The sequence below is a fragment of the Echiichthys vipera genome (assembly GCF_963691815.1).
Source record: "Echiichthys vipera genome assembly, chromosome: 14".
Taxonomy (NCBI): Eukaryota; Metazoa; Chordata; class Actinopteri; order Perciformes; family Trachinidae; genus Echiichthys; species Echiichthys vipera.
In genome coordinates this window covers 17,936,063-17,957,627 of record NC_139839.1, presented here as the reverse complement: position 1 = coordinate 17,957,627, position 21,565 = coordinate 17,936,063, and the positions used below count along the sequence as shown (strand labels likewise).

At 39.8% G+C, this 21,565-nt stretch overlaps 3 protein-coding genes across 5 annotated transcripts; all 3 read left to right on the top strand.

Moving 5' to 3' along the window:
- Nucleotides 1–130: 130 nt before the first annotated feature.
- cwc15 (CWC15 spliceosome associated protein homolog) lies at nt 131–3,473 on the top strand. Of its 2 annotated transcripts, none has more exons than XM_083927116.1 (7): nt 131–189; nt 1,211–1,361; nt 1,517–1,629; nt 1,759–1,859; nt 1,951–2,061; nt 2,862–3,001; nt 3,083–3,473. In XM_083927116.1, exons 2-7 carry the CDS (start codon nt 1,225–1,227, stop codon nt 3,210–3,212), a joined length of 732 nt encoding a protein of 243 aa, XP_083783242.1. In that variant the 5' UTR covers nt 131–189; nt 1,211–1,224; the 3' UTR covers nt 3,213–3,473. The 2 variants fall into 2 exon arrangements, with proteins under 2 accessions (XP_083783242.1, XP_083783243.1); XM_083927117.1 differs by having other exon boundaries at nt 138–189; nt 1,214–1,361.
- Nucleotides 3,474–4,887: 1,414 nt separating this feature from the next.
- mtmr2 (myotubularin related protein 2) lies at nt 4,888–11,580 on the top strand. Of its 2 annotated transcripts, none has more exons than XM_083927606.1 (16): nt 4,888–5,053; nt 6,539–6,641; nt 6,732–6,755; nt 6,917–6,980; nt 7,094–7,188; nt 7,275–7,379; nt 7,710–7,814; nt 7,905–7,988; nt 8,071–8,220; nt 8,306–8,494; nt 9,007–9,192; nt 9,337–9,543; nt 9,641–9,733; nt 9,823–9,936; nt 10,049–10,225; nt 10,353–11,580. In XM_083927606.1, the coding sequence occupies exons 1-16, from the start codon at nt 4,974–4,976 to the stop codon at nt 10,512–10,514; spliced, it is 1,938 nt and encodes a 645-aa protein (XP_083783732.1). In that variant the 5' UTR covers nt 4,888–4,973; the 3' UTR covers nt 10,515–11,580. The 2 variants fall into 2 exon arrangements, with proteins under 2 accessions (XP_083783732.1, XP_083783731.1); XM_083927605.1 differs by having other exon boundaries at nt 6,914–6,980.
- A 2,891-nt stretch (nt 11,581–14,471) lies between these two features.
- On the top strand, nt 14,472–20,997 carry fam76b (family with sequence similarity 76 member B). Its single transcript, XM_083927515.1, has 10 exons — nt 14,472–14,965; nt 15,695–15,759; nt 15,877–15,931; nt 16,026–16,181; nt 16,266–16,447; nt 16,564–16,614; nt 16,717–16,794; nt 16,952–17,087; nt 17,180–17,281; nt 19,799–20,997. Exons 1-10 carry the CDS (start codon nt 14,879–14,881, stop codon nt 19,886–19,888), a joined length of 1,002 nt encoding a protein of 333 aa, XP_083783641.1. The 5' UTR covers nt 14,472–14,878; the 3' UTR covers nt 19,889–20,997.
- The last annotated feature ends 568 nt before the right edge of the window (nt 20,998–21,565 follow it).

Below are 21,565 nucleotides of genomic sequence, written 5' to 3'. Positions count from 1 at the left end.
TCTATTTCCTGATCACAGCAATGCATTTTTAAGTATTAATTCGACTTTAATAAACGAGATACATTTGGTACGTAGATTTATGAGGGTTTAATAAATTCCGAGTGTATTTGAATGCATCTTCTTGTAAGGGAAGGGAAGTGACGTCAGAGGTTGTCTCGGGTCTTTTTCCTGTGGTGTGGTAGCAGCTCCGTAAGTGTTATTAAATGTATCTATAAAAGGCCCGCAATTTAATTTAAGATGTATTTAAGTGAAACTAGCTTTCTGAAATAACTCGTGTTTGACTGTACGCAGTTTTAAATGTGATTGTTTTCTTCCTTAACGGCGTTGACTAGCATGCTGGCAACTTATTAGCTGTAGTGGCTAACTGGCTAGCCTGTGTTCTGCAACCGTTTATTTACCCAAGAATAGAGGCTATATGTCTCACAAAGACAATAACCTAGATGTTTACTTTATGATCTGATCCGCCGAAACGCATATTGACGTGTGATATGTTGCTTAGCTGCTTATTGGATGTGCTCTCATTTAATGTTTGAAGGAGCACATACGCTTAATATGACAAGACATTCCCACAAAGGGGAAATTAATGACCAACATGCCATATTGCAGAACTTTTATTTTTATCTAACCTTTATTCATCCAGTATAAACCCATTGGGATCAGGATCTCTTTCACAAGGGCGACCTGGCCGCAGCACACGTCATAGCAGCATTACATGATAAAGTCACAGTTTCTAATAAGTTAAAACAATAAGTTAAAAGAGAACAACGATTTACAATCTGCAAAATGATTTACAGATAAAGTGCAGTATCTGGACCATGGAGTACAAATCAGAAACACAGGCACTGTCAAAATTGTCTGGCATATTTCTTTTAGAGTAATAATAATAATCATCTCTTAGTGTCTTTAGTGTCTCTCAACGGTTGTGATAGAATCATGAATGTTGATGCTTTACACAACATTAACAAACCTCAATACAATCTGTAGTGTATAAGAGACTGTACACTTGGTAGATAATTAGTGCATGGTTGATTTTTAGGTAGTTGACAGTTTCCACACTCACTGTTGTCTCGTTTTTGACAATTTGGCATGATATTTGTGTCAGGAGCTTCCAGTTTTTAGTTCACCGCTCTGTGTTACGTGTTCTCAGGTCTGTTCTGAACATCATTTGGTTTTCAGCTCATTTTTGTTCTCCTTTCATGTGATGCTACAGCAGAGCCAGCAAAGATGACTACAGCTGCAAGACCGACATTTGAGCCGGCGAGAGGAGGGAGGGGTAAAGGAGAAGGTGGAGGAGATTTGAGTGCCCTGTCCAAGCAGTATTCCAGCCGAGATCTTCCGGGTCACACCAAGATTAAATACAGGTCCGTATATCACACATGGAACTGAGTTTTGGGTCAAGTATGATACTTTATAAATTGTTCATACTTCTTTCTGCTCATCCTGAAGATGGATTCATGCTGAGAGAAAAACATGATATATAAATATATATATTTACCAAATGTTCTCCCATCCTCAGGCAACCTACCCAGGATGCCCCAGAGGAGGTGCGTGCCCGTGACTTCCGCAGGGAGCTGGAGGAGAGGGAGCGTGTAGCTGCACGTGAAAAGACCAGAGAAAGGGGACCTAGAGGTTGTTCTTTCTGCAGATATTAGACTTTTTTTTTTTATAAAAAATGTATTTTAGTGTATATTTCTGTCCCTCATTGTATTTTAATTGCATACCTAAGTAAAACAAATATTTAAACCGCTTATTCTCCAGAGCACACTACATCATCATCTTCATCATCCTCGTCTTCAAAGAGGCCCAGACTGGATCAGATCCCAGCTGCTAACCTTGATGCTGACGACCCTCTCACCGACGTAAGCGTTTGCACTGCACAGACTTACTGGACACTTAATGGTGATTAGCACTCGTTCTGCTCCCTCACCTATGATGCTTGGTTGTTCATAGGATGATGAGGACGAAGACTCTGACGAGGACAGTGAGGAAGACGACACTGCAGCTCTTCTGGCAGAACTGGAGAAGATCAAGAAGGAGCGGGCTGAAGAGCAAGAACGCAAAGTAAAGTATCATTTCAGACTGACGCGTTTGAACTTGTATGACAGCATGAATTCAGGGTTCCTACGCAGTACGGAAAAGTATGGAATTTAATGAGTAATTTCCAGATCTGAATAAGTATGGAAAAAGGAAAAATGGTACGTAAAACGTTTGTGTTGTTTCCAGACTATTATCTCTCACTTTATAAAATAAAATATATGAATATATACAAAACAAGCTTACTAACACAACATAGCCAACCTGTAGATGATATGAAACTGACCAAGCTGGCTGTAGAATGGTGTCAGATTACCATGGTTACCGTTCGCCGTGCGACTGCGATTCTTATTTACTGAAAATTTACCATACATGTCGTCTACATTTAAAGAAAAAAAAGATAATCCATCTATTAGCCAACTAAGCAACGACTTGTGTTTTCTTTGTAGTTCCCCTGTTAATTTTACAGCCCTACTGTTGCAGTTTGTAGGGGTTGCAAATGCTGTGCATTGAACTTGTCTCAGTTTGGAGTTGATTTACTTATATGAGCTACAATAGGCAGATAAAAATGTCTTATAATTACTTTGCAACATAATGGCATACATAGTCAAATTTAACATACTATGATTTTAAAACCATTTATTGACATAAAGCATCTAACACGTGTTTAATATTGACCAACAAATCCTCTGAGAACTCTGTAAATTTGAGTCTGGAAAAGTCTGGAATTATGGAACGTAAAACGTGTAGGAACCCTGTGGATTACATTCGACATGAGATAATGCACCTACTTTGTATTAATGACTATGTTTCTCTTCTCATCTTAGGAGCGGGAGCAAAAGGCAGAGGAGGAGAGGATTCGCATGGAGAATATCTTGAGTGGCAATCCACTGATCAATTTGGCAGGGCAGCAGCAGCAACAGCAGCAGATGACCCAGACTCAGAATACATTCAGAGTCAAGAGAAGGTAGCTCATAAACACACACATGTACACACAATATGAGCGCTGTATTTGAAGAAAATTACAGTCTGTTTAATATCTCTCCAGATGGGACGATGACGTTGTGTTCAAGAATTGCGCCAAAGGAGTCGACGAGGCACGGAAAGAGAAACGCTTCATCAATGACACGCTACGCTCCGAGTTCCACAAGAAATTTATGGAGAAATATGTAAAGTAAAAGACTTGGTGTCTGTTCAGTTGTTTTCCTTTTTTTTTTTTAAATCTCATCTCTTTGGTTTCTGCCCTCCTTTTCCCCTCTGTTCCAAGAATGATAGAAGGCATTCACATACATTTTGTATTCAAATGCATTAGTACTTGTACACTCAGCACGTAAAATGTTGTATATAAATGAGCTGGTGATTCAACGTGTGAGTCTTTCTATGTTTTGTTTTTTTAATAATAATTTCAATAAACAAAGATTTAAAGACTGTGTTTAAAATGGCTAATAGGAACTTATTTGTGGGAAATGGATGTCATTGTAAAGAATATCTTCATAGCTTAATAACTGATTTGGGGAGTGAATTTATTATTTTTAGTTTTTGAAAATGAAAGGTCTTGAAACTGATCAGGATATTAATCAGAAACTTCAGAATCATACTTTTGAGTGTTTTTATAGAATGCAAATAATTCTACATATCCACAAAGTTACTAGCATAATTTCTATTTTCTTTAACGTCAACTGAGGCGTGAGTTTTGGTTTGAGGTTGTCTGCTTTTAGTCTTGAAGCAAACCTCAAAATACAGACTGTTGCGGATAGAGAAGGAACATTCAAATGCTAAAATCAATTTGTATTTTTGTGCTTTGTGTCGGTAGGATATGTACATGCCCTTCCTGTTCATTTTTTTTTAATTACTGTAAAAGATTGATGATTTAGTGATGTACGAAATCCAGTTTGAGTTTACTGCAACCTATAATCACAATCATTAAAATCCTTATTGCCCCTGATTACAAATAATATATTGTTCGATTCAACAATATGCATTTTTAAGTTTTCAGAAGATAGTGAACAAGTTCAAAACATTGCCTTTATGAATAATGTATTTACTTCATCTACCCCTAAACAGTAGATAGACATGTAGCCATTGTGCTCATGCACTTAACAGCGTAACCTGATGGTGTAAACAGGATGACGGTGTTCCAACATGAATATGATTTATAATTATTCACTTAAATTCTGTTCTTTATTGAAATTATCTCGGTTGACATTGAAATGTTTCAATGCCCACATTTGACCGAAATATCTGAATGCAATAAGATAAACAGTTTAAGTGCCCACTGAAGCAACATTAAGCTATATTGCTGCAGCTGAAGTCTTTTTTTATTATTATTCCTGCGGCTGAAAGTAGATGAATATAACAGAAACAATGTGATGTGGCGTTTATGGGTCACAAGAAGTGGGGGATGTGTAAAAAAGTACAAAGCAATTTACGGTGTAAGTATGATGTTTCCCTCCAAATAGTTTGATTGATTTTGAATATGTACATACAATTAAAACAAAAATAACAAAGCAAAATTATTGTACCACTTGGAAGCAGACAAAAGAAACCCACAAATATGATTTAAGCAAAAACAAATCAATTCACATATTCGAAAATGAGAGGGAGCCCAGAAAATATTATATAATTAATATTAATTTTGCAATATAATCCACCAAATGTGTGTTACAGCAGACCCAAGGGTACAGTGCATCTCAAAGAGCCGTGAAGGCAGCGGCGGGTCCGTGTTGTCACAGCAGGGGGCGCCGTCTACGGCAGCCGCTTCCTTGTGACGGATTGGGATCTGGGAGGCTGCTGGGAAAACATGGCAGCTTCCTTTTGTTGGTGCGGATTTACTGAACTCTCTGAGGGGCTTTAACGACATTCTCCGGTGGAAAGACGGGTCTCCATCGCGTCCTCGGGCTCCACACCGCCACTTACCCCGACATTTGGAGCAGGAGAACATGGAGAAGAGCGGGAGCATCGACAGTCTGGGCTCCAAGCGCTCCTCCTCCCGACAGCCAAGTGTTGATTCATTGTCCAGGTAGCTAAACTCACCACAGCACCATCGCTTTGGCTAGCTCAAAGTTTTTCAAGTTACACACGGCTTTATATGTTATGTGTTATAACGTGAGACCTAAGTGAACATGTCTAATCCTAATGCACTTTTGGTAACTCTTGCGACGGGACTGTTGAGGCACAAAATGATGTTAAGTGGTTAACGAACTTCTGTGATGTTGACAGTCAGTGAAGGCACCATCGTTGTTATTATGGGCTATTATTCCTTTTAATCCCAAGGGTCGAAGACACATTCACTCACCGTCATATGGAAATATAGATCTGCACACTGCATATTCTGACCAACAGCTGAAACACCAGAGTTATGTTATAATATTATATAAAGATATAAATCAAACATTAAGCGTTTGGGCTAAAAATGATTTCAAAATGATTTCAAAATATGGGTCTTGTTTATTTTAGTCTGTCTTTTTTTATCATGTGGTTGTTGCCAGTTTGAACTTGCTGTTTTACATTTTAATTTGTTAACATTTGTCTTCATTTTGCTTTTGTTGTGTTATACAGTGAAATAAAGTGTGTCAAATTATGAACAAAGCCTAAATTAAACAATCAATATGATTCTTTTGGAGGAAAATGTATAGTTTGGATTAAAGTTGATAGATTAATCAATATAAATAAAGTCCTTAGTGGCAGCCCTTAAGAGAAAATCCATTTTGTAGATTTAAATAAAGGGATCTTTTTACTCTTTATTTGTCTTCGTTGACATTTTGTTTAAAACAATTGAAAATTGTATCATGAATTGATTTGTGTAGTTCAGTGTATTGTTACATCCCTGGAAAATAATGTTCACTTTCCTAGAGTCCAAGTTGATGCCTTCTAGTTACTTCTTAAAGGTCCCATATTATACACATTTTCAGTTTCATACTATTTTAGAACATCTTTACATGCTTTAATGTTTAAAAAAAACCCATTATTTTCTAATACTTATACATTTGGTCTCTGTCTGAACATAGACTGCCTGTATTCATCCTCTGTCTGCTCCTATTTAGCACCTGGCTCTTGAACGGAGCTGCACTCTAACATTCAGAGCATTAATATAGCCACATACAAATATTTGTTATGTAACGATAAAATGGAGTAATAGCGTCCTGATCAGAGAAACACTGATATTTTACATATCGGGGAACAGTCTGTGAGAGCTCAGGCGATCCCAGCCCTCTGTTTTTTTTTCCTGTATTTTGTGTATAACACATTGAAGCCCCCCTTTTGAAAAATCACTCTGCTCTGATTGGTGAACGTTTCCGGGCTTCTTCTAACTTACATCTGCACTCTCGGTGTCTCTACGTTTACTGTATTTATACCTATACCTGCTTTATAATGAAAAACGATATCTACAATATAGGACCTTTAATGTTGTACTAGCTACTCTTTAAAAATGATTTAATCAAATATTTTCGGCACAATGCAATAAGAAATGGCTGTGCTGATTTGTCATGTTATCTCTCACCAGTACTTCCACCTCTCGCTCTGACCGGTCTGCCCAGGCCAAGCCAACCTCTGCGATGTCCTCTGACTCTGTGGCCACCTCTGCAGAACTCTCCCCAGAGATCAGGGTTAGTAGCCTGCACATAGTTCACAGACATCCCGCTTCTTCATTAATGAATGATAATGACTGAAGCCTGACTCTCCTCTTTTCTGTTCAGGTTAAGCCCAAAACTGCTTCCAAGGTATGTCATCTTGTGAATCAAATACTACACAGCTCTTTAAATAATAATAATAATAATGATACTTATAATAATGATACTTATAATAATGACGTAAGCAAGTTTCACAGGTTCAGGTTGAGCGACTGCTCCACTTTCAGCTTTGTATTTGATTTCCCCAGCAGGTGCTTAGAGATTCAGACAAAGAAGAACCACAGTTAGTTCCAAATGAAACTGTGCAAGATATGGGTACGTTATCTCTTTGCTTGCATGCATTAATGGGAAATTAGCTCTTTTCCACATTAAAACAATATGTAATATTTTTGTTGTACTTGGTTTATTTTAATTGTGTAATTCTGTAGCCCTAGATGTCACCTACTTCTGTCCTTTCATTGGAGCCCTGAGGGGAACAGTGACCGTTACCAACTACAGACTTTTCTTCAAATGCATGGACAGGGTATGCTTTGGGAATTTTTAAAAAGCACTATAACTATTTTCGAAGAATCATTATGTTTTTTGTTAATGTGTTGTTGGTTTCTATAGGAGCCGGCGTTTGTGCTGGACCTGCCCCTTGGGGTGGTGAGTCGCGTGGAAAAGATAGGAAGTGCATCGAGCCGTGGCGATGTGTCCTACGGGCTGGTTTGCAAGGTGAGTTGTGCTGTGGAGACGGTTCTAGAATAACTGCTTTTATATGCCGATTCAGATATTGACAGGTAACAAATGCAAGAACCTACAGACAGCACAGTAGTTGGCAGTTATACAGTCCATAGCCGAAGGAAGAGGATGAACTTTGTCTCATCTCTGTTGTGTAAACAATAGTATCAGAGATCACAGTCATTTACAAAGAGTGAGCCAACAGACAAGCTCTATTTCCACAATAGCGTACTGTTACCGTTGCTTTACTTGCTTGAAATCATATTTACATCCATGTGTTGATCCCCGAGTTTGACCGTGACCTGCTGCTCTGCCTTTCTGCAGGATATGCGTAATCTACGATTTGCACACAAACAAATGGAGGACACACTCAGGAAGTCCATTTTCGAAGTGCTGGTGAAATTTGCGTTTCCTGTTTCTAACGGGATGGTGAGTGATTCTCAGCCACAGTGTTCCTGACGCCGTAGCTCTGCACTGTCCACTGCCAATTGATGAACTAATTTCTCCCACTCTTCCCAGCAAATCTTTGCCTTTGAATATGGGCAAGTCTTCCCTGAAAACGGGTGGAAGGTGTATGACGCTGTCTCTGAATACAAAAGACAGGTATTTAAAAAAAAAAACACCGACTGCTTAACTTAATGTTACAAAAAGCTTATTACATTGGCTGCTTGCATGTTTTTTAAAGGGTATACCCAATGAAAGCTGGAGGATAACAAAAGTAAACGATCACTACGAGGTTTGTGACACCTACCCGTCAACTCTGGCGGTGCCCGTCAACATACCAGACGAAGAGCTGAAGAGAGTGGCTGCCTTCCGAGCCAAGGGAAGGATACCAGTGAGTGACCAGTCTTACTATCCTCTCCTGTGCAGCTGGTTCGTATGACTGTCTGTGGTCTTATTCTCTCATACTCCGTGTGTAGGTGTTGTCATGGATCCATCCAGAGAGCCAGGCTACAGTGACGCGCTGCAGTCAACCCATGGTTGGAGTAAACGGCAAGCGCAGCAAAGAGGATGAGAAATACCTCCAGGCGATCATGGATGCTAATGCTCAGTCTCATAAACTCTTCATATTTGATGCCAGGCCCAGTGTCAATGCTGCTGCAAATAAGGTTTATGAGCTTTTTTTTAAGGTGCCATATTGTAAAAAGTGAGATTTCCTTGTCTTTTGGATTATAAAACGAGTCAAGGTGCTGTTTAAATACTGTGAAAGAAAAAAAAACACAGAGAAATGCGCACAGCTTGTATTCAGAAACTGTGCCTTTAAACGAGCCATCAGGACTTCTGTACGGTTGTGATGGCACAACTGTACTATGTATAGGTAGAAATTGCCGCTACAGTGCCGTTACAGTTGTGTCACATAAACGCCAAGAGAGCAGCTGCAGAAGACCCAGGACCACTGACCAGAGAGTAGACTTGAGGGGACTTAAAGGAAAATAATGTGGGTTTTTTAACTTTAAAGGATATAAACAAACCTAAAAGGGAGCATAATACGGGACCTTTTAAAGTAAAATTATCTTAATATAGTATTTAAAGAAACGGAAGCTCTCCTTGCTAAATGGATGAACCATCTCACCACCCACCTTGTCTTCCACTTGTGTGTGTTTTGTTTTTGTTTCTTCAGATGAAAGGAGGTGGTTTCGAAAGTGAGGATGCATATCAAAATGCTGAGCTGGTGTTCTTGGACATTCACAATATCCATGTGATGAGAGAATCACTCCGCAAGCTGAAGGATGTGGTTTACCCCAACATTGAGGACTCCCACTGGCTCTCCAATCTGGAGTCCACTCATTGGCTCGAGCACATCAAGGTGAGCATACTGAAGCACAGCTGTGAATGTGAACCAGGAGAATGAGGTAAAAACCAAAAAAAAGGGAAGATGAGTTAATTTCGGGCTCTTCACCAATTTGTTTGTGTATGTGTGTACGTATGTCTGCATGCGTATGTTTTGTAGTTGATCTTGGCAGGAGCATTGCGGATTGCAGACAAGGTGGAGTCTGGGAAAACCTCAGTGGTGGTGCACTGCAGCGACGGTTGGGACCGCACAGGCCAGCTCACCTCCTTGGCCATGCTCATGCTGGACGGTTACTACCGCACAATTCGCGGCTTTGAGGTGCTGCTTGAGAAAGAGTGGCTGAGCTTTGGTCACCGCTTCCAGCTGGTAAATACATTTCACACTTGATGGTTCAGAAACAACGTGCGGTGCGGTGGCCTTTTCAAGTTGCTCCACTCACTGTCCTTTCTTCTTCTTCTTTAAGCGTGTCGGCCATGGCGACAAGAACCACACAGACGCAGACCGCTCACCCGTTTTTATTCAGTTCATTGACTGTGTCTGGCAGTTGACTCGCCAGGTAAGCAGTGAGTGGTGCTGATCTGTGGAAAATGCGTTCAGAACAACATAGTCTTTCAAGAACACTCATGAGGCTGTTCTTATTTTAAGTTCCCTGCAGCCTTTGAGTTTAACGAATACTTCCTGGTAACCATCCTGGACCACCTGTACAGCTGCCTGTTTGGGACATTCTTGTGCAACAGTGAACAGCAGAGGTTGAAGGAGGTAAGAACATTTTGTTCCTCTGACGGTGCTGTTGCAAAAAATGATGAGCGTTTTAAAGTAGAGGTTTGTGGCGCATCCAGTGTCATGACAACCACACCTTTTTATTTTACAGGAGATTCCCAAGAGGACGGTATCGTTGTGGTCTTATATAAACAGCCAGCTGGAGGAGTTTACCAATCCTCTGTATGTGAACTACTCCAACCATGTGCTGTTCCCTGTAGTCAGCTTACGCCACCTGGAGCTTTGGGTTGGCTACTACATCCGCTGGAACCCTCGCATGAGACCTCAGGTATGTGGGGAAACCCGTCTCATGTTTAAGACTTGCACTTAGGGATTACAAAGGAAAATGTTTGCATGCCATACATTCTCCATTTATAGGCTGAACTTGAGCTTTACTTTTTTTTTTTTTTATCCAGGAACCTGTTCATCAGCGCTACAAGGAGCTGCTGGCGAAGCGCGCCGAGCTGCAGAAGAGAGTGGACGAGTTACAGCGAGAGGTGACCAATCGTTCCGCCTCCTCTTCTGAACGCGCAGGCTCCCCCACGCGCTCCATCACTCCAGTGCAGACCTTTGTTTGACACAACTTTGACCCGACACGACGGTCGCAGAAGCTGAATCCTACCTGTGAGAAGGTGCCGTGCAGTAGTAATCAGTAGGCAACACCTGGCACAATGAAGGAACTGTGTGCCAAACTGGACTTTTGGGTGAAACACTGCGTTAATGCACTTCCACCAAAAGTCTCATGTATTTGTACCTCTCACAGGGTCATGAAGAGTCTTCTCGCAACAGGAGAGTGTCTGTCTCAGACTGCTTTACTACAGCCATATCCTATTCCTCCTCCAGGATGGAGGGGACTGTTTAGCATATCAACCTAGCTACAATCAGTGTTAATCATTTTTTAAAGTACACTAAAATATTACTCTGGTAAATTAGAACACACTTCATTCCTTTACAGTGCAGATGTTTAGAAATTGATTTGAAAGCAATAGAGCTGAAGCAATTGTGACTGCAAAAACTGATTTTGAGCTTTAGTACTAAAATGACTAAAGGGCTCCGGAGTTGTTAAATATAAAAATATGTAGCGAAAGAGCTGTAATGTAAGCTTCTTCTAATAGACAGAGTGCATTAAAAGAAGTTGGCAGATTGTCTTCACAAGGCAATGCTTTTAGATTGTTGTGACCAAACATCCATGTTTTTTTTATGATTACATAATGTGTCATGAATGGCATTCCTCTCATTGCGTGATTTCAGTTTTGTAAGTTTCATTTTTCTAACTAGTTATTTATTATCATTTAGTCCAGATTTGTATTTATGGCTCACAAACACATTTTTGTCTCATGTCATGCATTGATTAGAGATGTTCCCATGCAATATTAATACGCTGCACAGACTATGCAAAAGTGCATTTGTCCCAGTCATTAGTCATTTACTTACTAAAATGTTAATTTGTGAACATGTCTTACATATTTTTTTAAAGCTAGTAGGTAGTGTATTTTATAGGCAGCAGAATGTGTAACAACTAAGAATTTTGCGTTGGGTGTTTGTTTTTTTCTTAGTTGTCTGTGCCTTGCTCTGAACGATTGATTGGGAGAATGACAAGTTGGCGCAGTTTTTTTAATTCTCAAAGTGAAACCGTAAATACAGTGTTAGTTAGCCTCTCCACTGCATATGAGAATACTTGCAATAAACCCGACTCAACGTCAAGGAGTCAGTTTGGTTTGTTACATTAGTGCGGTGTGAACACTCGCCAGTTGATTTCTACGTTTGACCTATTAGTGTTTAAGTACTAGGAGAACTCCAATGACATTTGCTTTCATTGTCTCTTGTGATCCCATAACATATAAAAAGAAGAGTGCCTTTTATCATAAATTCGGTCTGACATTTAAGATGTAACTGTGCTGGAGGGTTATATTAAACTGCCAGGGCTCTGAAAACATTAGCATGGTCATTTTCAAGCTCTTTCACGCCCTTTCCTAAATTTTAGATGACTAGTCATAAGTTTGGCTTTAAGGCTTATTATTCCCTTCACTTTATTTTTTTATGCCCGTCACTAAAAATGAATTTATATTGCCATTTAAATTTCATTACTCTGCTTTTAAAAACGTACAGCTATTAAAGTAGGACCATTTCCCCACACAACTGCAGTGAGGCTGCCGTGCTGTGTGCACTTCATCGCTTCAAACTTGCTTTCAGAAATTGTTGTATTGCGGGCCACAACAGATGTCAAAATATATTAAAATGTTTCATTCATTCATTAAAAGTGCTGATACTATGTAGTCAACCTTTTTTATTATGTTATTAAAACGTTTTTTTGGAGGAAACACGATTTCATCCATCGACCCCTTAAAGGTTTCATTGTGATCCAGGAAACCTATTTCTATTTCTATTTGTGGTTGAGTTTTGTTAATTAAGGAGAAACTGGTTCCAAGGAGTCACACAAAGGAATAAGAGAGGAAACATAAACAAGGGAGAAAAGCATCATGAGAAAGTGTAGACCGTAAACATAAGGTTTACATAAGTTAACAGATTCAGGAGACAGGAAAGACACAGGAGGTGAAAGTGATCAGGTCAGTAGTACCATCCATCATGGGAGCTGAGGTCAAGTGAGCGGGGTTACCACTGCAGCTTCTGATATCAAATCAACGGGTTAAACAGGTCTTTTCTTTTTAAATAACAGAAAGATGTAATGTAGCTGCTGCATCGAGTCAGCAGAGAGTCTGGACTCGAGTAGCCCGGCATCATATACAGTACATGATATCTAGTTGGTCCAGCCTCATTCACTCAGTCCTTTTATTAATGTTATTTTACTTTGTGGCCATATTTTATTTTCATTTTAGATATAAATGTGTCTTGGCTTGTGATTTTCTGGAGCTCCTGACAATCTAGGGCCCCGGAACATTGATTGACGCTCCTGCAGCGTGGTTAACTAAACCACTGATTTGGATGAGTTTCATTCTAACATTAGCCATTTCATTCAGAAACTTTTGTTGAAAATTGAGAGTTGGAAGAAAAGCAATGGTTTCCATTTAAAATGATGTATAATGATATAATATAAACTTAAAAAAGGAAACAGGGTGGAAAAACAGTGTCCAGTGCTAATTGTAGTCGTGATTTTGATTAAAACCTTGATATAAAAATTACATGATGATGGCAAAGGAAGTGCTTTTAGTAATACATTCAGAACAGAATTATACTTTCAATAGAAAGAGAAAAAAATTAATTAAACTAAATTTTACTTTATCTCATCTCATCTCATCTCATCTTCATCTGCTTATCCGGGGTCAGGTCGCGGGGGCAGCAGCTTTAGCAGGGGACCCCAAACTTCCCTTTCCGGAAAACATTAACCAGCTCTAACTGGGGGACCCCGAGGCGTTCCCAGGCCAGTGTGGAGATATAATCTCTCCACCTAGTCCTGGGTCTTCCCCGAGGCCTCCTCCCAATTTTACTTTACGTATATTTTAATTTAAGGAAAAAAATATTGGGGAATTGGGGGATGCTTTCTTCTTTTTTTTTTTTTTAAAACAACAACTTTATTTATCATCAAATAGTATGAACAATTCAAAAAGGAACAAAAAAACAAAGCGAAAGACATTCCAAAACATGACAAAGGCACAACCAGGGCAAGTTATAATGGCAGACAAGTTCACTGAATGTAATTTGAATAAAATACAATAGCTGATAAACATTTTTCAGCTATTGTATTCAACATGTGACAGAGATTCAAAATACATTTTTAATTCAATTAAAAATAATGGAAATGAAGGGTTTGCCTTGGACATTTTGACTTTATGTAAATGGAATTTAACGAGTAATATAGAGAAATGAATTATGTTAAGTTAATTATTGTGAGCAAAAGAGCCAAAAATAATAATTTCCCCATCAAAGTGATACCTAACTGTTGTTTTAGCAAAAAGAAAATGTTCCAAATCTTTCCAAATAGGTGTTACAAAATGCAGAGTTATACAATAAATGGATGATACTTTTTACAGAAGGAACAGCTGTCATCAATGTCAGAAAATGTAGATATGTATTCATTAGTAGGATAGATGTTATGAAGTAGCTTGAGTTGTAATTCTCTAATTTTGTCAGAAATTGAAATTTTAATGGGACAAGCCAAGCTCTACTCCAGTTTGTATCAGTGAAGAGGGAGCTCCAGTAAGTCTTTCCATGAGGGGTTCTTTTCCTTTTGCTATAACAGCATCTTCTAATATGTTTATTGGTACATTTGTAACTAATACATTGGATTGCATCTAAGTTTAATAACCTCCTGTAGATTACTACAGCCTTCCATCAGCTCTTTCAAACCATTGGGGTAGTTGGGGGATCATTTCAGTATCACATGAAACCATAGACTGTATATATGATGATTGTATAAATGATGATTACACATGGTGACGGAACTGTGTTGAGTAAATCCAGACACGTGATTGGCTCTGCGCATTTCAAAATGTGAAATCCCGCGGACGGATGTAGTGTCGCGATATGTTTCCTTTCTTCGTCTGGGAGCCAGGCGATCATTTCCGGTTACATGACGACGACGACGGCGTTGATACAAAAAGAAGAGGAAAACAGGAAAATACATTTCTTGGCGAGAACGACGGAAACTTAATACAAAAAGACGGATTTATACTAACGGGTTGCTTATATGGCGGCATAACTAACTATCTATCTAAAGTTATTATGTTCGTATGAGCAGAGAAAGACCGCACATATTTGGAGTTAATTGTTCTCCAGCTAACGTGACGCTATTTCTGTGTTGCCCTGCGCTACCGAGCCGAGCCGAGCTAGCTGCCGCGAGATAACACTGGCTGCCAACACGGTTTGCGTGCTCTTAGTCCTCAGTTAGCAAGCGTCAGGAAAGGAAATCGTGCCGTTAATCCGTTAAGTTTGCAGCTGGACTCTGCTAACCTCATCTAGCTCGGTGACATTAGTTGGGGCGAGAATGGCAACGTCGGCTCTGTACGCCTGTACGAAGTGTAACCAGCGGTACCCCTTCGAGGAGCTGTCGCAGGGCCAGCAGCTGTGCAAGGTATCTGAATGTGATCGAGACTGCAAACAAGACATAACAACAACAACAACAACAACCCCGAGCGTTACGTTACTGTGGATGTTTGTTACTGCCGCCCCGGTGTGATGGTGTTAAGACAAGTCAGGCAGGCTCAGATTATGTAACATCTTTTATGTGTTAAACCTTGGGAGCGCCAACACACTGACTGTAATCTTGTTTAGATCCTGTTTATTAAAGAGTCACACCGCATTTATGCCACATATTTACATGCTAAACATTAATTCAGGAGGTATTCAAATGAATTATACTTCTTAGAATTGCCATCGGTGTCCACACTTTCCAACTTGTTGCTCTTGGAGAGCCTCGTGTAACGCTGAGGAACAGACCATTTCTTCTGTACCACCTTTTACTTCTCTTTGCACAGGGTTCACCGATGTAAAATTGCCAATACAGTTAGCTCTCTATTTTTTTTTATATGAAAGAATGCCACCTAAAGTTATATAACAATTGCTCTGGTTAATTGTGTTTGTTTTTTTGTGTTTGGGTTGACAGAACAAAAGCAGTTTTGGTCGTAATAACTCCTTATGTACATCCAAATCCTCAGGAGTGTCAGTTTACCCGGATATGTTGCGTAACAAAGCTCAAGTTGTTTTGCCACATACAGTTAGTTATGAGGCCGTCTTGTTTATGCGGTGTTCCTTGTAATAGCACAGTTACACTCATGTAAATATCTTTGCTTTGTTTCCGTAGGAGTGTCGCATCGCACATCCAATAGTGAAGTGCACATTCTGCAGATCTGAGTTTCAGCAGGAAAGGTGAGATATGGGCCCTAGTGATGCATTTCAGCATTAATTAATGCTTTTGATAATAGCGAATGTCTATGCAATAAATGTAATTTGTTTTTAATGCAAACCCATGTTAATTTTTTACAGTAAAACCAATACAATCTGCAAGAAGTGCGCTCAGAACGTCAAACAGTTTGGGACGGTGAGTGACACGTTTAACCAGTCTCCACTACATTTGTTTACCGTTCATTGTGTATAAATACACTTGTAACATTTTCCTTTTACCCTTTTCTCAGCCCAAACCCTGCCAGTACTGTAACATCATTGCGGCTTTTATCGGGACAAAGTGCCAGCGTTGTACTAACTCAGAGAAGAAATATGGACCTCCACAGACCTGTGAGCAGTGCAAACAACAATGTGCTTTTGACCGAAAGGAGGAGGGCAGGAGAAAGGTACAAACCATACACACATGCAGACTAATTCGGCAATTAACATGTAATTGCAAGTCTTATGAACTACTCCTCCATGTCTTACAGGTGGATGGGAAACTGCTGTGCTGGCTCTGTACTCTGTCCTACCGCCGTGTCCTGCAAAAGACCAAGGAGCAGAGGAAGGGCTTCGGCTCCTCCAACTCCTCATCCATGAACGAAAAAGACCACCACTCCAGAACTCACCATCACCACCACCACCAACACAGACACAGCAGCTCTCATCACAAGTATGTCCTCTGTTGTGTCACTGCTGATTTTTAACACAGAATCGTGAAGCAATTTAGGTCTGTTGAAAAGTAGAAACTTGGATATAGCCCCCTGACAGCTAACTTATCCTTCACAGACTGAGTGGGAGCTTGAGTCCTGAGCAGGAGCAGGGACTGTGGAATAAGAGGTACAACGTTTCTCTTTCATTTTTGCTAAACTTTAATGATTATCATGTATTCATTATGTTTTGGGCCCAAATTGTACATTGACATTTTGATTTCCTTTGCAGCCATAAATCGTCTTCAATCCAGAAGGAGACTCCAAAGAAGAAACCAAAACTGGAGATGAAGCCATCCAACGGGGACAGGTATAATAAGTGTTGTAATTATTTAGGAAAGCATAGGTGCTTTACTTACATTTTTGGTTATATGAAAATGGTCATTCCTTTTTGAAGGAATCCTGCCTACGCCTTTTCTTCGACCCACCTCAGTACTGGCCTCATGCTCTTTCCTTTCTCCCATCAGTAGTTCCATCACCCAGTCAATGGATTCTGGAGGAACAGACAACTTTATTCTCATCAGCCAGCTGAAAGAGGAAGTGATGTCACTGAAGAGACTTCTGCAGCAAAGGGATCAAACCATTCTCGAGAAGGACCGAAAGGTAGGTTATCAGCCTCGCCTGACCTCCGGCGCTAATGAGTCATAGTGGCATAACTGTTGGCTGCATTTGTTGATTACTAATTTCTCCTCTAGCTCACAGAGCTCAAAGCAGACTTTCAGTACCAGGAATCCAACATGAGAGTTAAGATGAACCAAATGGAGAAATCGCACAAAGAGTCTATGGAGCAACAGCAGGTATTAAACTACAAATGCACACACAACACGTCACAGAAATGCTATAACCCCTTATTTTGTTTTTTCTTCTAGTAAAATATCCTCAAGCTAACTAGTGTCGTTCTTTGGTGTGTTGATTATATAATATATGCTTCATATATACTTAATACTATCCAAAGAGGTCAGGGGTTTGAAGAGGTTTACAGAGTCCAAATGTTTTGATGTGCAGTTTCCAAGGAGGTGTAATAATATCATTATGACTAAAGCATGCACCATTAATGGTAAATGGACTTGTACTTATATAGCCCCTTTCTAATCTTCTGACTACTCAAGGCGCTTTCACAATGTTTGTCACACTCACCCATTCACACAAACATTCACGCTGAAGGCAGTGGACAGCTACATACCATCTAATCTAACCATTCACACCACATTGACACACCCATGCGCAACACGGGAGCAATTCAGGGTTCAGTGTCTTGCCCAAGGACACTTTGACATGTGGACCGGGGGAGGTGGGGATTGAACCGCCGATCTCTCAAATGGAGGACGACCCACTCCTTCACTGAGCCACAGTCGCCCCTAAGTATTAATAAGAACCAAAACATGTTAGATAATGACCTTTCTTCTCGAACGCAATCTCCACCCACTGTATCCGAGACAAGCAGTACAAATGTGTTGTAGTTGTTATGCTTGAAGTGAGTGTTAGCCTTTCTGGTGAATCCTCAGACGTATACAGTGTTGTAATGACGTTGCTCTCTGGGGGCTCTCTAACCTGTGGAAAACATAACAGGTTCTGAGAGGGTTCGCAAGTTGAACCAACGGTGAACCAGCACCAGCCCAGCACTAGAATTAGCTCTGGGTTGATCAAAAAGAGGTATATTGAAATTCAAGAGTAACTCTTGTGCACTTGACAGGACAATGTTGGGCTGTAACACCGCATTCTCTGTAATTTTGCCAACTAATCTGTAATCAGTAAAAGTGTTAGAAAGGATAAACCTCTTAGGTTCAAAATCAGCCGCTTTCGTAGAACACTGTTGCAGCAAGCCACTGGCTAGTCGACCACTGCTAACGCTAGCTCTTGGTTTTGTCTCTATAAAATGCCAATTGTAGCAGCAAGAAATTCAGTGGCCGTTCATAGTGTTGCCAAAGTGCTTGAGCCAGCCCTTTTTGTCATTGACTATGTACGCCCACTGCGGTCAAGTGAGCCATCTTTCACTTCTCCGTGGTCAAACCAGCCGCCCCGATATTTGTAGTGCTCTGACATTTATTGTACATGCATTGAAATCGCTCAGAGGTGCTGACATGAAGGGTATAGCAAATTAGCCTATGGCGTTTTTAGTGTAATAATACACCAATTTCAGGACCCAAATGTACTGCAGTAATGACTTCTGAAAATTGTCAAAGATTTTCTGATTCTTCGGTGTGTAAGGATTCCAAAAATATATAGTTTTACAAATCCCCCCAGAAATTGAACGAACGAATTGGTCATACCATAGTGTCCTTGACTAGTTAACACTTTACTGTCATTCTTTCTCACTTTGCAGTATAAAACTATTCCCTGAAGAGAGGGGAGGAAGTAACTTTATTACTAATTAACTTTACATGAACACACCACGTGAAATACAACTAATCGTATATATTTTTTGAAAATGTATTTGTTATCAGTTTTCAGAATAAAGTGTTTCACAACCAGGCCCAAATACCAAATAAATATGGAAATAAAATGTATTACTATTATGACTGCAAAAGTATTCTGAAGGCTGCTTTCCCAAACCAATATCTGTTTTTTTGTATTATTATTGTTTTTGCAGTCACTGAGAAAGTGAATAATACTAACATTTTGAAGAGATATACTAAAAAAAAATGTGCATGCATAAATTACATTTGGTCATAGATTTACCTTTGCCACTGCCTTTACTAGCTCACAGAGGACTGGAGTAGATCCTGAAGCATGTGCTTATTCAAAAATCAATTTTGAATTGTTATGAACCGAGAATCATTTTGAGTCGAAAATCAATTCTGAATTGAAATGTGACCCCAAGAATCGGAATCGAGTTGTAAGTCAACCTAAGATTCCCACCCCTCTCTGGATGTCATGCGTTTCTTGTGCCAGGGATGATTCACATGTTGCATATGTTTGCAGTCGGTTGTTATGGATACAATGTGTCATTTGAGCCATTTCCTGTCAAACTCTGATATGTGTTTTGTGGGTTTTTGTTTTTTTAATCATGGTTGCTGTTTTGTTAGTGTGGCTGACGTGTTTCCTGTGTTTAATGCATCAAAGGTGTTTTTCATCAAAGGTATTGGGCAAACCCCTTTAGTTTGTAGTGTTGTATGTAAGTAAAAGTAAATGCTATGAAACCACAATATCCTAAAGCCCGCTTGTGTGTTTGCTGCCACTAAAATCCGTCAAGATTTCAGATGAATTCACATTATAAATGTGCATTGTGATTTCACAAATGCCTCCACGAAGTTGTTAAAAAGTTCAGAACTATGCATCTAATTTCTAACACCGTTTATCCTTTGTTTCCACAGGGCAAGAACAGGGAATTGATGAAACAAGTGGCTGCCCTCTCTAAAGGAAAAAAGTTTGACCGGACAGGAAGCTCACTGCTGTTGCCCTAACAATAGGCCGGCCAACGGGTAACAACACAGAGCGGCTTCATTCTTGTAACACTGTGAAAGTATCCCTCCTGTGTTTCCTCATTGCCATCAGCATCGTTTACTTCTCAATTAGTAATGCCAGAGACCATGTCGTACATGGACATGCATCGTTGAATCAAAGAAACCTTTCTCTAAATGTCAGCATATTTTAGATATTTTATGGCGACTTTTCCACTGGTTCATGGGATGTGACTTTGGATGTGAAGGATGGAGCCCTCGTTTTTAACACTGCCGGGCCAAAACAAAAAGCATGGTGTGCATATGTGGATAGCATTCTGTCAACTCAGTGTATCCACGAAATTTTTATGGATGTCATGCAATTTATTTATTCAACTGTATTTCTTAGCTTTTTTTATTTCCTCACAACATACTCAGAGAATATCCCACATTTTGGGGTTTTCTTCAATAGCAATTAGTTATATTTTTCTAAATTTACACGATTGTGGAAGACAGGTTCTCCTTAATGGAGATCCTGTGCAACTTTACAATGTATGCAAACATGGGAAGGGTGACCACTGAGCTGCTGCTCAACAGTAGAGAACCCGCTCAGTAACAATTCATAAAACAACCAATGAACACTCTAAAAGGCTGTCTGCCAGGGAGACACCTCTTTCTCACTGTGTGACAGCTGTAGTGCTTTGCTGTTTCTCTTTAGTGGAACGATTGTATACTGCATGGTTTAACTGCCAGACACCGGTTGGCATTGTGGTCGGACTTCTTTTTTCCCTCCCTTTTAATTAGTTTTTTAAAAATCACTTGTAAATGTATTACTGGGGTCAGACAATTGTATTTAAACTATTGCTTGTATCTGTTTTAGTGAGTACAGTATGTGTATGGTGAGGCCAGTTGAAATTAACATGTCTGTAAAAGATGCTTTTTAAAGGAACACACCTATCACCTTGCATTATTGGGCTGGTTTCATACTGTGGCGTCCAGGATCACTTTTGTACTTTTTTCCAAACCAAGTGTTTTAAAAACTATTAAAACTGGCTAAACTGTTTCTGTATGTGTTTTTTTTTCTTGGCCATTTAGATATGTGGTGTCTCTGTTGATAATAGTACTCATATATGAAATATTATCTGCAGTATAGACAACAATCAACTCTAACTTTTCAACCACATTTTGCCATCGACTAAGTCCGATCATTTTTTTAATCACAGCTACAATGTCCCCAAGACCCGACTGAACTGATGACATCACCTATGAGGTAAAATTACAGGGTGTGCATTAACCTGTTGTTTTACCACAACTTACTACTTTACTTTACATTACTGGTATTTCTAATACATCCTGTGATGTGAATGTTAGGATGCTTGCTTGAAGAGTGCCAGTCTGATAAAAGTCAGATTTGGGGATTTATACTGTGCATGGTTTGTAACAGTCTGGTAACAACTTTAAAACACACAATATACACCAATGTCGGGTTTCACAGTTACTATCAATTAATACTATTAATTAAATGGTCACATTCTAGTCTAGAGGGGTCAATTAAAGAGGTGGGATCAAGTGTTTGAGATTTCTAACTTATACAATATAAGTGGTTCAGGCATCTAGTAAGGATGCCCCCTGGGCGCCTTCCTAGCGAGGTGTTCCAGGCACGTCCAGCTGGGAGGAGGCCTCGGGGAAGACACAGGACTA

Coding starts and splice junctions, on each gene's coding strand:
- cwc15 (XM_083927116.1), top strand. CDS start 1,225: ATGACTACAGCTGCAAGACCGACATTTGAGCCGGCGAGAGGAGGGAGG. Junction 2,062..2,861: donor CTGAAGAGCAAGAACGCAAA/GTAAAGTATCAT, acceptor TTCTCATCTTAG/GAGCGGGAGCAAAAGGCAGA. Junction 3,002..3,082: donor ACATTCAGAGTCAAGAGAAG/GTAGCTCATAAA, acceptor ATATCTCTCCAG/ATGGGACGATGACGTTGTGT.
- mtmr2 (XM_083927605.1), top strand. CDS start 4,974: ATGGAGAAGAGCGGGAGCATCGACAGTCTGGGCTCCAAGCGCTCCTCC. Junction 6,642..6,731: donor AACTCTCCCCAGAGATCAGG/GTTAGTAGCCTG, acceptor TTTTCTGTTCAG/GTTAAGCCCAAAACTGCTTC. Junction 8,221..8,305: donor GAGCCAAGGGAAGGATACCA/GTGAGTGACCAG, acceptor CTCCGTGTGTAG/GTGTTGTCATGGATCCATCC.
- fam76b (XM_083927515.1), top strand. CDS start 14,879: ATGGCAACGTCGGCTCTGTACGCCTGTACGAAGTGTAACCAGCGGTAC. Junction 16,615..16,716: donor CAGGGACTGTGGAATAAGAG/GTACAACGTTTC, acceptor TTTCCTTTGCAG/CCATAAATCGTCTTCAATCC. Junction 16,795..16,951: donor AAGCCATCCAACGGGGACAG/GTATAATAAGTG, acceptor TTCTCCCATCAG/TAGTTCCATCACCCAGTCAA.